General features: G+C 31.6%; 2 protein-coding genes across 2 annotated transcripts; both read left to right on the forward strand.

Annotated features, from left to right (window-relative positions):
• The first annotated feature begins 89 nt into the window (after nucleotides 1-89).
• LOC132719628 (uncharacterized) lies at nucleotides 90-4153 on the forward strand. Its single transcript, XM_060703430.1, has 2 exons — nucleotides 90-240; nucleotides 2602-4153. Exons 1-2 carry the CDS (start codon nucleotides 238-240, stop codon nucleotides 3283-3285), a joined length of 687 nt encoding a protein of 228 aa, XP_060559413.1. The 5' UTR covers nucleotides 90-237; the 3' UTR covers nucleotides 3286-4153.
• Nucleotides 4154-14072: 9919 nt separating this feature from the next.
• Nucleotides 14073-15987, forward strand: LOC132719629 (uncharacterized). Its single transcript, XM_060703431.1, has 2 exons — nucleotides 14073-14253; nucleotides 15159-15987. The coding sequence occupies exons 1-2, from the start codon at nucleotides 14251-14253 to the stop codon at nucleotides 15840-15842; spliced, it is 687 nt and encodes a 228-aa protein (XP_060559414.1). The 5' UTR covers nucleotides 14073-14250; the 3' UTR covers nucleotides 15843-15987.
• Nucleotides 15988-16226: the final 239 nt, after the last annotated feature.

The raw sequence follows: 16226 nt of genomic DNA on the forward strand, positions 1-16226 counted from the left end.
TATAGTTCATTAGATATCCCACGATGAAGTTAAGTAGATAAACTTTCCTGTTTATAACGTGCCACAGTGATCCTAGAAATACAAAAAATAGGAAATGTACAATTCCTCACATTCCAAAGTCAGAGTATAGTTAGGTATGTTAATAGGTAGTCTCAGTGTCTGTGTCGGTATTTGCTAGAGTGTCTAAGAGGTATTTTTTCAATAAAGAATTCTGAAGAATCATTGAAATCATTGAAAATGGTAAGTTACACTTCTTATGTTGCATTTCTTGATAAAGATACATATATATATGAAAAGTTTTGATCGTCAATAGATTGTATAAACAAGAAAAGTATTTATTGTTTTTTAGCCTTATATATTTTACATATGCATAAAATGATCTTATTCCAATCTGGCACAACTGCTTGATTAAAAAAAATTATCAAAATAAAAAAGGAATAAATACATAAAAATCAACAACAGAAAAACCTTGTAAAATCGAAACCAATATGTTTAAGACTTTTTGGATATTAAACTGTATGTAAAATAAAATCAGTTTCGAATTTTGTTTACATGTGTAATTTGATTAACAGCATACTGTATTTTAAGCATATTAAAGATCTTATAGCACAAATAATTTTATGGTTTTATATCTTAAACATGATGTATCAATTTTGTAATTAAGTTCCAAAAAGCATTATTAATACAGATATTACCGAATTACCATTTCATGTAAATAAAGGGAGGTTATAAAAAAATACTTTCTATTATGTCCAAGTCAAATTTTTCAATAAGAAATGAATGCATATATTTTAATGATTAAATTTAATATGTTAAAATATTTGCAGTACATATTTTACATATTCACCGATGTTTGAAAATTGTTTTCTAACCATAATTTCACTTGAGTGTGCAACCTAAATTATAACATACAGAATCTTTAAGCTTTATATTTAATTGTATTAACCTGTCAATTGCATACTGATTATACGGTCAAAGCATACAATATAATTATCAACCTTCTCACGAGGTTTATACAGTAAATGCGATTAAATCTAATTTGTGTGTATGATATAGTTATACTAAGCATTATAGCGAAAAGGAAAGTATGTTTCGAAGAACAGATTACTAAACATTTAAATGAGATAAGTTCTAGGAAACACACTTTTCTTTTCATATTCCAAATGTACTATATTTTATGCGTTTTAACCTACATATTGTTTGATTTCATTAACCTGTCAATTGCATTCTGATTATACTGAGCGGTATAACGTAAAACGATAAACTACATGTACGGGCGTAGCAAGGCAGAAATTGATTGTTGGGTTAGAGGGACCGCTTTAGGCTACATGGTACGTCCAGCGTAGAGTCCTGGTAGGGGTCCAAGGGTGCGGGGGTAATTTTATCAACGACGCTAGCTTGAATCTCCCTGTGTCTGTGCATGTGAAAAAGTCATAAGCCAGAGAGACGCCCAGTGGTCTTTGTCGAGCGCAAGAATGAATTTGGCCTTTTAATGTTGCTATATGCCGTCGATAAACAAAATGGTGTTAGGAAAATAACGTCTACGCTCAATGTATTTCAATAAATTTTTATTAGCTCTCTTTTAATAAACACGTTAGAATGGAAATAGATTTTCTTTTTGCATTATAGTATTGCGTTATTACGCAGAACAAACGTCGTAGTAACGTACTTTTTCGCGTTATAACGCCTTTGATTCGCGTTATAATGCCTTTATTTGCGTTATTACTTACGCCATTCCAATACTTAATTGTATTTAAAACTGCACGTTTCCAGATGAGCAAAAAAATCCAAGACAATTAAACTTCAGCAAATAGTTCTCCGATTTAAAACAAGCAAAAAGGTTCGAGATTCAAGTAATGATGTACATGTTTTGTGCGATTTATGACTGATTTGCAGTATCTATCACTTTATTTATACTGTGGGAAACTTTTTCATTATCCCTCATGAACAGACTCTGTCAAACAAAGTTTGCAATTTTCTTTAATTTTGTTGTTCATAATGCTTCTGCATTATCGGGGATCACCCATTTCCATGTGTTTGTATTATAGTAAAATACCTGCAACAAATTATTTTAACTTTTGTATATAGAGGATATTGAATGAGTGTAGTTTAATACTTAATTTATTAAACGGTAGGAACAAAATAATATTATGCGAGCCTATGGCGAACATAATATTGTTTTATTCAACGAGTTCAATAAATTTAGTATTGAATCTACACGAATATAATACTCTGTTTATAACATATATAAAATAAGAACAGTAAACTGTTATAATGAGTAATTTTCAAAGTGTTACGCTGACATTAGCGCGCTTTAACGCTATGTTTCTATATAGCACAAATGACGTCACGTCAAAGTGTTATTACACATGTGTAATATCGTTTTATTAAATGGCTTTATTAAGTCCTGCGCCGCGGTTAATATGATAGAATTATATAAGTATAATAATATAGTTATATAAGATCATTCTCTTATGTGTAGTGTAGTGTGGCTTACATTATTTTGTTGTTAGTTCTGCCTTGCAAGTCTGCTCAGCATAAGTTATAACGTACAGTTGTGTTGTCATTTTCATATCTTTAAATTAAAATTTTGAATTTCAGGCCGATCCAGTCTCAACATGGGCAAGTGATAGAAAGGAAACCATAAAGGAACTTCGACAACTTGGGGAGAACATGAATGAACATGCTAAGAACGCGAAAATTGCAAGTGCTGTTGGCGGAGGAACAAGTGTTTTTGCCGGTTTAGGTGCAGCTGCGTGTTATGTTGCAGCACCTTTCACGTTTGGTGGATCCCTTGTTCCTGCAGTTGCACTTACAGGAGTTGCTGTTGCTGGAGGTGTAACATCTATTGGCGCAAACATGACCAATCATTTTATAGAAAAAGGTTTTATTGGAAGAGTACAGGAAGCTCTTGATAAGGACAGATCATCGTTTAATGCACTGAAGAAGGCTATTGATAAGGCTAAGGAGATATCGTTAGCAGAAGGAATAGAGGGTGGTGTAAATATTGGAACGAATATTCCCGGTAATCTTAAAATTGGGACAACCGTTGCTCGTATGCTTGTTTTGCCTGAAGAGGTCGCAGTCACTCTCTTAAGGCTTGGCCAGACTGTTCGTTTTGCTGGCTATGCTGTTGCTATAGTAGCTGTGCCGCTAGATGTCTTGTTTTTTGTAAAAGATCTAATTGATTTGTCAAAAGGAAATGTTTCCAAGGCTGCTAAAAAGGTTTTGGAGCTAGCTGATGAGTTAGAAAAAGAACTTGAAGATATAATGGCTGACGCATAAATACAAGTGTATGTCGATCTTGTATTGAAAATAACAGTTTATGTAACAACGAAGATATAATAACACTATCATTATTAAGAAAACCAATGCTGTTTTTTAATGATTTTAAAAACATTTGTGAACTAAAAATGTTTAGAAATAAACATAATGTACTTTCTAAATTCTTTGTTGATTTAAATATACTACCACTTTAAAAGTGGAAGCATACTATGGAAAGGTCGGTCAGGACGCCTGGGCCAACATCTTAAACATGTATTTTAACACCTTCATTCGGTCCACAATTTTAGTTTATAAAGAGGAAAACGGTTTATAAAGAGGAAAACGGTTTAAATGGTATCTTTTACTCTACTCGTTTATATGGCAAATGCAACAGAAATATCACAGAAACGTCCAATGTTATTATTTGGTAATATGGCAATAAACACTGAGAGCAGAGGCTAGGAAAAAGTGTATTATAAGAGCATGTTTATTACTTTTCATTTGATAGATGGTCAGTTTTTTTCTTACCGTACAAAAAGCTACGGAACTATAGTGTTCACGTTTAATAAAGTAGTATTATTACATTTGAACAAATTATATAAACGTAGGTTAATTGTCCATGACGATATTTGTGTTATTACAGTAAAGGCAGGTAATAAAAAAGAAAATTATCCGTAAGCATTTAGGACATTGATTATAATTATCAATTTTATTCATTTATTTATTTATGTTTTGGGGTGGGGGGTTATATTTTGTACTTATGAAAACTGGTTATATACTGTTTGTAGGTTTCTATTTTTGCATCAAACATTATTGTTGCTTAATGTCAGAAAATATAAAAATTTACATCTAAGCCTTAGGCATATATGAGTTTATCACTCATAATACTGAATTTAACTGCTTATTTCACTAATTGCTTACTTTGAATATAAATACATGTTTAGATATTAAGATTAATATTTTTGTTAAACATTATAAGTCATTAAATTTTTTTTAATTCAATCAATCGCTTGATTGTATGATATACCGAAACAGATGACGTTAAACTGAGTTTAAGAATATTAAATCGCTTTAATTTGTGACACACATATATTCACCAAGCACTATTTGTAAAAAGGATATGTAAAGTTGTAATAGTAATTTACACCATTAATATTCACTACATCTTATGTTTACAGTGAGATATGTAGCAGAAGAATAGTACAGCAATCATTTTATTTTTTTATAATAGAATTTGATTTCAGCTGCAGTTTGCTGCTAATTGATTAACTACAGTAAATGAAAGGCCACAACTATGACAAAATTATTTACCCTAAAAAATGCTGACGATATGCATAATTTACTTGGTACTGATCATTCCTGTAAAGTTTGAAATTGCACCAGCAGTGTCTTAGGAGAGGCAGACTATGGCTAAGTGATCTATATAAATTGTGGCTAATTTGTAGCATGTACCAGCTTTTGTGTAGCAGGCGACACAAAAATCATTAACCGATCAAAATGTCTTTTTCATTCAACGGCCATAACTTAGCGAAACGTAATTTAGTCGAAACACCCGTGTAATATGCACAAGAATTTGAGGTACGAGTCAATCATGTTAAATTTAATTCAAAATGCTTTAGTTGTATAAGATAGGTAGCCCGAAAAAAATTATTGAATTGCAAAATGCCGACGATACGAACAACTAGACTTGGTACGTAACATTCCTGTAAAGTTTGAATGAAATTGCACCTGTATTTTTTAAGAGTAGTTCTCATTTTTTGTGATAAAGGACGGACGTTCCCTCTTAGTTGACGTTCTGAGTTTTTTCTTTGATCGTCTTTGATCTAAAAAATATCACCCATTAAAAAACGTATGTTCACCCCGTAGTTTTCTGATATACTTTTGAATGTACTTAGAAGTGACATGTTTTTGCATTTATACGGTGGTTGCATGACATGACAATTTGGATTTGTCTACTTTTTTGTACAATACTTGATAACGTGTGCAAACGCACGGACCAATCTGCGCTTACATTTGCAGTCATCGCTAATATGTATGTACAGCGCGATTTCTTTCTATTAAAAAAAAGAGGATCCCGGGGACGAATCGCACTGTTGACATATATTTTGCTCATTTATTTTCCAAGAGATACCGAGGACATAATAGCTTTATGCCATTACAATTTGGATTTTTCTACTTTTTGTTGTATGTTTAAAACGTTTGTAAACGCACACGAACTAGTTATCGCTAATATGTACAGTACACTCAGCGCGGTTTCTTTTTCAAGAAGAGGGGATCCCGCGGATTAATCACACTGTTGACATATATTTTGCCCATATATTGTCCAGGAGACACATAAATGACATATAGCACCGCGGACAGGGCTGCAATGCAAACTGATATTGCGATACCATTGGAGGGTAAAAGCTATACGTTCTTATCCTTAAAATTTTCATGAATATTTATTTTATCAGTAGGAAAAGAATTGTTTTTAAAACCAACCGAATACTTTAAGTTTTGTAGAAATTCATAAATCTGAGCTATAGATTTTGAATTTTAATCTAGATTTTAGTCGCCGTTTAAGACAAAAAATGTAACATGTTAGCAAGGACAATCTCCAATGATTCTTTTCAACATGACAAAATCAATGCCGCCCAGTTGCCAAACACCAACCCTCCTCCACACCTTTTCTACTTTGCTCTCCCCCTGAAATTAATAATTAAAAATGTTTTAGATTTATATTTATGATCAAATGAAATTATGAAATCTTCTCTCGGTGAAATATAACAATATATTTTTATCTTACCCTTAAAAATCCTTTATAATGATAAAAGCTGTTCTTACTCTCAAAATTTTCATGAATATTTATCTAAAAAGTAAGAAAATAATTGTTTTTAAACCGACAATCTATAAATTTTCTAGCCGGTATATCTGAGTCTTCATATTTATCCCATGTTTAGATTTTTTTTTATTGCAGCAGAAATAAAACAAAATGTATTTGTGAATTAAGGTAGTACACCCCTAATGGGCACTATAGGGAATTGTAAATATGACAACATAGGACAGTCATATGCCTTAAATGTCACCTGTATGCAAAATTTAAACAAAATTTACCGTGTAGTTTATGAGTTATGGGCGTTTTTATTAACTAAAACTTTGCCATTAGAAGGGATTTTTTCAGAAATGAGGAAACTCTAAATAATCTATAATATCATCATTATGAAAAATGTTTTCCTTTTGCTCATTGTTAAGAAATAAATAATGCCATTTAGGTAACAAATTAAACAAGCAAAATGATTGTTTTTAAACGAAATGTTTTTAATATGTATATAATATGTAACCCTACCCAACCCGCTTTAAACACTTATTTGACCATTTTGCCATGTAAACAGCCTTATTTGAAATATCCGTAAAATTTACCACAATGAGGGGCTGTTTTCAAAGTTTGCCTAAATTTTCTTAAAAGTATATTGGTTGATCTTGCAAAATATAATATACTTTTTCTGGGTAGTTTTTATCAAACTTTGAAAATATCTGGTACCATATTTGCTATTAAATTTGGCATTATCTAGCAAATAAATACCTGCAATAATTATATAATTAAAATAAAACACTCTTTTCTTCCATAGGGGGTCTGAGAGATTAATAAAAAATGTTAAAAAGAAAAAAAAGAAAGAAAAAAAATTGCCCCTTCTGGGGTTTGAACCCACGCCCCCTCAGTTTCAATACACTTTACAGTGATTTTAGCCTATTTGAATACTCTTCAAAGTGGAGACAGTGCATTAGGGGTGTACTACCTTAAAATATCATAAAATAATTATCTCTATCCTTCAAAATACCCACTACCATATGATATACAATGTTTGAGTCTTTAAGACCAATTTTTAAATGCTTTCTTCAAAATGTTGTCGAGGTATACTGTTCAGACATGGGAAAATAGCCGAACGGAGATTTTTTGCGTTTGATATTTTCAGCAAGGTGTTTTTGGAGCCTCGGAACAAGGGGCAAGATCTGGCGAAAAAGGAGGGTTAGAAAGCGCGACAACTTTTTACTGTTTTAGATATTCTCAATGTTATAAAAATAAAACGAAAATAAAAAAAGAATCGTACATTTTGATATATTTTTTATTGGGAGGGGGGTGGGGGGAGAAATGATCCTACACGACAAACTGAAGAGTTAAGTAGAAAACCGATATTTAATACAGCTGTTGAACTGTGTTGGAAAGAAATTGAAAACATTACATTCGTCGTGCGATAATTATAAAGATGTTTGATAGTACATATCGCCATATTTTATATTTTCTTCGAATGGTGTATTATTTATCTTCCTTGCAAATATAAAAACAAGAACATTTTTGTATAATTTTTGTGTTTTAAATTACTCATTTTAGGGATAAACGAATAACTTATAATTCAATATAAAGTAAAGAAAAGTAGCGATTAATGGAACTAAAGTATTATATATGAAATCAATATATTATATAAATCTTAAACCAACATACAAGTTCAGTAAGATGGTAGATCCCACGAAAGCAATATTATTAAAAGCAGTGCTCTCGGTGCGATGGTTTTACACCCAAATGTGATAATGGACGGTTGCAAACATGGAAAAAATGCAATAGGTAAAAAAAGGTTACATATTGTCCATGAACTGAATCTTCAACTTTTGTTGATAAGTTCATTTGAAAGCTATGTGAATGCCATGAGATTATAACATGAAAAAAGAAAATAACATCATACAACAAAATGAAATCAAAGCACTGAGATAACTGCTGGGTGCACAGTAAGTTAAGCAAAATACTTTTAAAATGCTCATCAAAACATGTTCAACATCGGGTGGAACAAGTTGATGTGATGGCACAAACTCCTTCAAATCGGAATTAGTACATTAAATTAAAGTTATAGGATGAAAACATGCAAGCTATTTTTTTTAGAAATGTTATATAATTTTAAAGATAATGCATGTTGTTTGACTGAAACAAACATTAAGAAGTGTAATCTTTCTTGGACATGAACATAGTTACGTAACTCACAATCTGCCTTTAAGTTCTAATGAATAGCTCTAACCTTCGGAGTGAAAGAGCACTATTATGCATCAATGATATATTTGCAGGTAAAAGTCCAGTATAAACAATATATAAATAAATAAACTTTCACTGAATGTGACAAAAATCCCTCGCAAACAGCTTTTAATCACAAAATCAAGAACCACTGCAAACATGTGCAAAACCTGACGTTTTCTTATCATCAGATGCAAAACTAAACTAAAGAGACATTTATAAATGAAGGTATGTTAAGGGGCATTGTGTTGTCCAAGGATAAATCAAATACATCATTAAATAACAAAGTTGTTACACATTTCATAAAGGTAAAAGGTGCCTCAAAGATAATCAAATTAAAATTCATATTCTCTTCAGGCAGTATGATGATGTTGTCTTACACGTCATTTTAGTCGTTTTACAGACGTCAAATTAAGTTTCGTCTTTGAGACTGAAGAATAATTTTAGGTAAAAAAAATACTTAAGTTATGTAACATAAATTTGTCATTGTTGTAATGTCCCTATATGAATCAAATCTGTTCATCAATAACAAAGATCTGGTCATTTAAAAATATCATAAATTCACATTGACTTAAAAGTTTAAGGTCATTTAAAGGTCAAGATCTTTCTTTAACTGCACTTCCTGACGGTTTTATCTTTAGTCGTGACTAGTCCATATGTAAATCAAATCGTTATAATATTTACACCCTTAAGAATAAAAATAACATAAAAAAACACAAAAAAGCAACATCATACAACAAAATAAAATCAAACCACTGAGACAACTGCTGGGTGCACAGGAAGTTAAGCGTTATTTTTTTCTGAAAAAAAAAAAAAAAAAAAAAAAAAAACACACACACACAAAAAAACTAAAACCAAACGTCGAAAGCTAAAGAAAAGCGTTTGTTTCATTGAACTGATTATATAACACAATTAGTGTAATTTTAGCAAAATTCAATTATTTGGCCTTGACTGTCAAGGCCATACCTGAATTACTCACTACGACAGTTGTATTGTAAGTGTTGGTTTGTTCATGCATCAATCAAATCTTCCCATTAATAAAATAAGTAATGGTTTATGTTGGGAAACATGATTTTACAGCCCCAGTGTGCCATTGTCACCCTGATCTTTGTGGTCCGGAATTTATTTTTCATTCATGGTAAAATATTTTATATGTCATCTTTAGCATTATAATTTCATAAAATAAGTTTAAAACAATAGTTTGTCAGATTTGTTAAAAGTCTAAAAAGGAAGGTAGTTATTACTATGTTAACAATTATAGGGGTTTCACATTACCATTTACGCGTATTCTGAACAATAGACCTGTATCTTACTGATAAAATAGTTATAAAGTGTATATGTAGAGGTTAAGGTTGGATTTAGAACAGATATGGGACTGTCGTTAAACTTTATGCATAACTTGTTTTAATAGCGCACGTAGTATATTTATTGATTGCGCCAAAGTTTTATATTTCACTGCTTAAACTAGGGTTTCGTGGTGATATTTTAAATACAATAAGGTCGGTGTAAACTTCAGTTAAATAAAGAATTTAATATTGTAAAAGGTTTAGTAATAATTATGAATGTTTGATTAGACTGCAACATGTATGAACACTTTTCAAAAAGTAAATGGCTATGCATAAACATAATATCTTTTAAATGTCATGAAATCTGAACATCTCTAAACATTTTAGTGGTTGAAAGAAAGATAATATTTACCTATATTGAGAAAATAACTTTTGTGCAACCAATTTCCGTGACATTTTTATGTAATGAAGCTACTGAACAGTGACAACAATAACTTAAGCTGGCGGTTCACCATATTATATAAATTCTTCCTAAAGTAAGATTCCCAAATAAATGGTACACCTCTGAGAAAAAAATAATATACTTATAAATGAAATATTGAGAAATATTGATGAAACAAAATACGTTATTTCAATTTTCACTGTGAAAATTTAGTTTTCACTACAGTGAAGTATATTTTCCGTATTTACTGCTGTATTGCCGGACTACTTTCTTCTAAATTCAGCCAATACACAAAATACACAAAATTAATAGAAACTTCAAGTCTTTTTCTATTGATACATGATATTCATTTTTATCTTAAGGTGTGAAAATTATCATATTTCACCCGTGGCTGCTGTCACTCGTGAAATATTTATTTTCATACCAATCGATGAAAATGAATCATGTATTTATAGAAGAAACTTGAATATCCTCTATTTATTTTCAAATTTAAGCAATAACCTTTTTAACAGCTTTTACAGTACGAACTCACAATAAAAGTAACACATTTCAGTAATAATATATTTGTTTCTCAAAAAAAAGTTATTGTTGTAACCAGAGTCATGCCTCTGCTATAATTGTATCCTTGCAAACATATCCTTCTACATTTTATTCACGAATTAAATTATAATACGGTATACAATGTCTTCTAAATATATTAGATGACATGAAATTCCGCAATATATTTAAATAAATTTATTAACACATTTTTGGGTAAATTACACATTAGATATAAAAACTATCAACTTAAGCGCTAAGTAGGAAACTGATATTTAAAAGAGCTGTTGAATGGTGTCCGGGTGAATTACAAAAAAAAGAGAAAATGAAAATTAAAGGAAAAGAGAAAAAGAAAAGAAAATGACAAATGAATGGAAAGCTGCAGGAAGTGATAAGTTATTCTCATTGATGTGAATCATCAACTATTGCTTAGGCATTCATTCGTAACAGAAAAAGAAAAAAAACACCTGGTAACAAAATTAAAAAGACGGAAAAATGATATCAAGCTGTAGAATGCTCCCCGACCCTGCACATTTGTCGATGTATTCAATGCACATAAATCAATAAAGTTTGTAAGAGTAAAAGTTAAAAGAGAACTGAAGGTATTTAAACATGTAATAAATCAATCAATAAAGTAACGACTGCAGGAGCAAAATCATCAATAAAATCCGTCTTATACTATTGACCTTGATTCAAGTGGCCACCTCTCCTCCACCCAAGATTATAGTACAAACAAAGACATTCACCCACTGAACAAGAGAAATAAAGGATGTGTAAGCAAAAGTATAAAACATCCATGTTTAGCACCGATGACCTTGACCTTTGTGTCGAACTGTCCCATTACTTCACAAAATATTAGAAAACCACCCAAAGTATCTACAAACTAAATATGAAAAGCATTAGTAAATAAGAAAGTTAGTGTAAAAATCTATTTGAAGCACCAGTGTTACCTTGACAAAGGTAACCACCTCAGGAATGTTTCTACAAAATATGAAAGATATCGATCAATGAAGGTCATAGATTACAACCAAATGTGTAACAAGCATCATTAATTATTATAAAGGGAGATGATTAATGATTTAAGATCAAGCAATGAAGCATTGTAGATCTCAGACAAAATATTTTCTCTATCTTGTCTATATGTGTTGTGTTAATGTGTATAACAAAATTATTTCAATACTTTTCCAGTTATTTCCTGGATAATCATAATAATGTATGAAAAGAAAAAAAAGTTTAAAAACTAAGTCATGTTTATTGCTTTTTAATTCTGCAATTCATTTGACTAGTTTCTATAACTGTGTGAATATCTGGAAAAAAGTGATCCATCAAAAGCAATAAAAACAGCAAAATTATATGAAGATTTAATAATTTTTTTACAGTTTAAAAGTTATACTCCTGACAAACATTTTAGAAATTAAAATATCGTAAAGGAAAAGAATTCAGAAAAAGCAGCAAGGTAGATTTATTGCTTATGTACACTACATTTTCGCTTAATAACACTATAAATCAAATTCCTTCCATAATTTTCAAGTTAATCTCCAGACAGGAAATATTATGATTAAGGGAATAAGTTAAAAACTAGAAATGTGCCCATACGGGTGCCCCTACACTCCATTGTTTTGTCAATCTTAGGATTCTGATTCTAGATTGATTATTGTTTGGGCTATATGTGCCACAAGTTGAAAACTAAAATTCTTTTACTACGTAAAGGGTAAGAACTATACAAATACTGAATAAATTTACAAGCGAAACCTAAGGTGCATAAGTACACATGCTGATCAACATTCTTTTAAACTTTCAGGCCAACAGGTCAAATACTTCTTGAGCTTTGTATGAACAAGTTAAAAGTTGCAGATTTATACTGAGTCAAAGGCAATAACTGAAAAAAGCCACATACAAAATCCATGATGCATTGTCTCACAGTGATGGTGATCATTATTCCTGTAAAATTGGTTGATTATAACCCAAGAACCCATGGAAAAAATAACACAGCATAATGAAACGGTTTTTACTAACTCAAGGGCAATAACACTACAAATTTTGGATAAATCTACAAGCAAAAGCCAAGATGAAAAACTACACAGGCTGACCAACATTCCAGTTAAGTTTCACGACTCTAGATTAAACACATTGAAGCTACGCACGACATAAATTGAAAATTGAAAATTTTTACTAAGTCAAGTGTTATAACTCTGACAAAACATATAAATTCACAAGCGAAACCCCAGATGCTCATGCTGATCATCATTCCTGTAACGTTTCATGACCCTATGTCAATAATTGTTTAGTTACGTGCGATACAAGTTGAAAATGATAATTTTTACTAAGTTAAATAACTCTGAAAATATTAAATATATCCACACAAAAATACCCAGGTGCACAACTACACATGATGATCAAAATTCCTGTAAAGTTTCATGATCCCAGGTCAAATAATCTTTCAGCTACTTGTGACACAAGTTGATTAAAATGTTTTTATATAGACAAGTGCAGTTACTCTAAAAAAAACCAGAAAAAATCCACAAGCGAAACCCGAAGTACACAACTTCACATGCTGAGCAACATTCCTGTAAGGTTTCATGACTCTAGGTCATATACTTTTTGACACAAGTTGAAAATTGGAAATTTTTACTAAGTCAAGGGCAATAATTCTAAAAATACTAATAAATCCATACGAAAATACCCAGGTGCTAAACTACACATGATGATGAACATTCCTGTAAAGTTTCATGACTCTAGGTAAACATTGAGCTTCGTGAGACACAAAATGAGGACGGACGGACGGATGGATGGACGGACAAGGGTAAATCTAAACGCCCCCCTAAAGTGTGGGCATAAAAAAGAATACAAACGTTATCGTTTTTCACTTCGCAATTCCGCTCACTAGTCTGAACTGTGTTAAAGTTTCTTTAAAAATCTGGCATCATAGGTAGGTAAGAAGTTAAAATCAGGAAAACCATACTAACTTAAGAGAGATAATACAAAATGTACAAAAAATATCCAAGTTTGAGTTATTGTTCTTAGACACTGTTCTTCCGCTTAATGGTCTGTATCATTTTGTGAAGTTTAAATCAAATGTCAACAATACTTTTTAAATTATTCTCTGGAAAAGAGAGTGAAGGGCGGATAGAAGGATGGGCAGCCGGACGGAAAGACGGACAAGGCGGTGACTCTATGCTCTCTATACAAATACCGTGTTTCACACTAGTGGTTTCGTACATACACGTATCATCAAATGCGGTTAACTATTCTGACTGAAAGATATTTAAAACTATTGCTAGTTTTTTTTACTACATTATTATCACTGTCGAACTATTATGTTTTTCGATGAATAAAACGAATGAGGATAAATGTTTTCATTGAAGTAATATTCTATATTTAATTCAGTTCGTAGAAAAACGAATATAATGCTTAAACTTTTAAGAATTTAACATCACCCAATATTTGATATCCTACGATGGAGTTAAGAACATGCCAAAGCTTTCATAGAAATACAAAAAATAAAGATAAAAAAATCGAGGAAAATTATGTACAATCCCTCACATCTTAAATTCAGAGAAGAGTTGTAAGTTACCTATATAAAGAGGTATTATAATACCATTGTCATCAGTGTCTTTGTTGGTATTTGCTAGAGTGTCTAAGAGGTATTTTCCATAAAGAATTCTGAAAAAAAATCATTGAAAATGGTAAGTTAAATTTTCATTTTGCATTACTTGATAAAGATACATAATTATATAAGTGTTTGATCGTCAATAGATTGTATATACAAGAAATGTATTTATTATTTGTTTTATCCTTTTATGTTTTACACATGAATATAATGATTTAATCCCAATATGACACAACTGCTTGATTTAAAAATTATCAAAATCAAAAAAGGAATAAAAAACAATTAAGAAAAACAACAACAGAAAAATACCTTGTAAAAACGAAACCAAAGTTTTTAGAATTTTTGGAGCTTTAAACAAATGTAAAATACTGATAAATATAAAACCTGTTTCGAATTTAGTTTACATGTTTAATTTGATTTACAGCATCTATATGTACTATTACTGCATTTTAAGTGTATGAACCTACATATTGTTTGATTTTATTAACCTGTCAATTGCATACTGATTATACGGTCAATGCACACAATATAATTATAAACAGACTTTCGGTTTCATGAGGTTTACACAGTATCATGCGATTAATTTTAATATGTGTCCATGAAATAGTTATACTGAGCGTAATAGCAAAAAAAAACTACGGGCGTAGCAAAACCGAAATTGATAATTTCCCTCCCGCGAGGGTGGGGTGTGTCCCTGGTTGGGGTACAGGGGCAAATGTATCTACAGCGTCGTTTGCAGTTTGTAAACAACTTTCTTTGTTCACTACACGTTTTTAAAATGTATTTAAAAGTAATACATTGTGAAGTGAACACACTGTAAGAGAAGTATCGGCGTGAAGTTACTGACCAGTTATCGGACATTTCAAAAGTAGTGTGACTTACGAAATTTTGTAGTTAGTCTTCTCAGAATAAGTTATATCGTTCATTTGTGTTGTCTACATTTCATTTTTCATATCTTTAATTAAAAAAAATGAATTTCAGGCCGATCCAGTCTCAACATGGGCAAGTGATAGAAAAGAAACCATAAAGGAACTTCGACAATTTGGGGAGAACATGAATGAACATGCTAAGAACGCGAAAATTGCAAGTGCTGTCGGGGGTGGAACAAGTGTTGCAGCCGGTTTGGGTGCAGCTGCGTGTTATTTTGCAGCACCTTTCACTTTTGGTGCAAGCCTTGCTCCTGCGGCGGCACTTACAGGACTTGCTGTTGCTGGAGGGGTAACATCTATTGGCGCAGCCGTTACTAATCATTTTATAGAGAAAGGTTATATTGGGAGTGTTCAGGAAGCGTTAGATAAGGATAGAGCATCGTTTGATATACTGAAAAAGGCTGTTAATAAAGCTAATGAGATATCGTTAGCAGAAGGAATAAAGGGTGGTGTAAAGATTGGAAAAAGCATTCCTGGTGGTGTCAAACTTGGAACATCCGTTGCTCGTAGGCTTGTTGTCTCCGAAAAGGCTGCGGCCAGTCTCTTAAAGCTTGGTCAGACTGCCCGTTTTGCTGGCCACGCTCTCGCTATAGTAGCACTGCCGCTAGATGTCCTGTTTTTTGTTAAAGATGTAATTGATTTGTCAAAAGGAAACATTTCCGAGGCAGCTAAAAAGGTTTTGGAGCTAGCTGATGAGTTAGAAAAAGAACTTGAAGATATTATGGCTGACGCATAAATACAAGCGTATGTCGATCTTGTATTGAAAATAACAGTGTATCAAATAACACTATGATTAAAGAAAACAAATGCTGTTACTTAATGATCTTAAAACACTTTTGCGAACCAAAAAGGTTTAGAAATAAAAATAATTTTTTTCTATACTCTTTGTTGATTTAATTATACTACCACTGAACAAGTGGCAGCATACTGTGGTAAGGTCGGTCAGTACGCCCGGGCCAACATCTTAAACATATATTTTATAACCTCCATTCCGTCCATAATTTTAGTTTATAAAGACGAAAACATGTTTATATGTCATCTTTTACTGCTTTATATGGCCAATGCAACAGAAATATCACCAGAAATGGCCACTCAATCCATAACGTTGTAGATCTGTTAT

The sequence above is a fragment of the Ruditapes philippinarum genome, unplaced genomic scaffold (genome assembly GCF_026571515.1).
Source record: "Ruditapes philippinarum isolate M1 unplaced genomic scaffold, ASM2657151v2 ctg2953_1_1_1_1, whole genome shotgun sequence".
Taxonomy (NCBI): domain Eukaryota; kingdom Metazoa; phylum Mollusca; class Bivalvia; order Venerida; family Veneridae; genus Ruditapes; species Ruditapes philippinarum.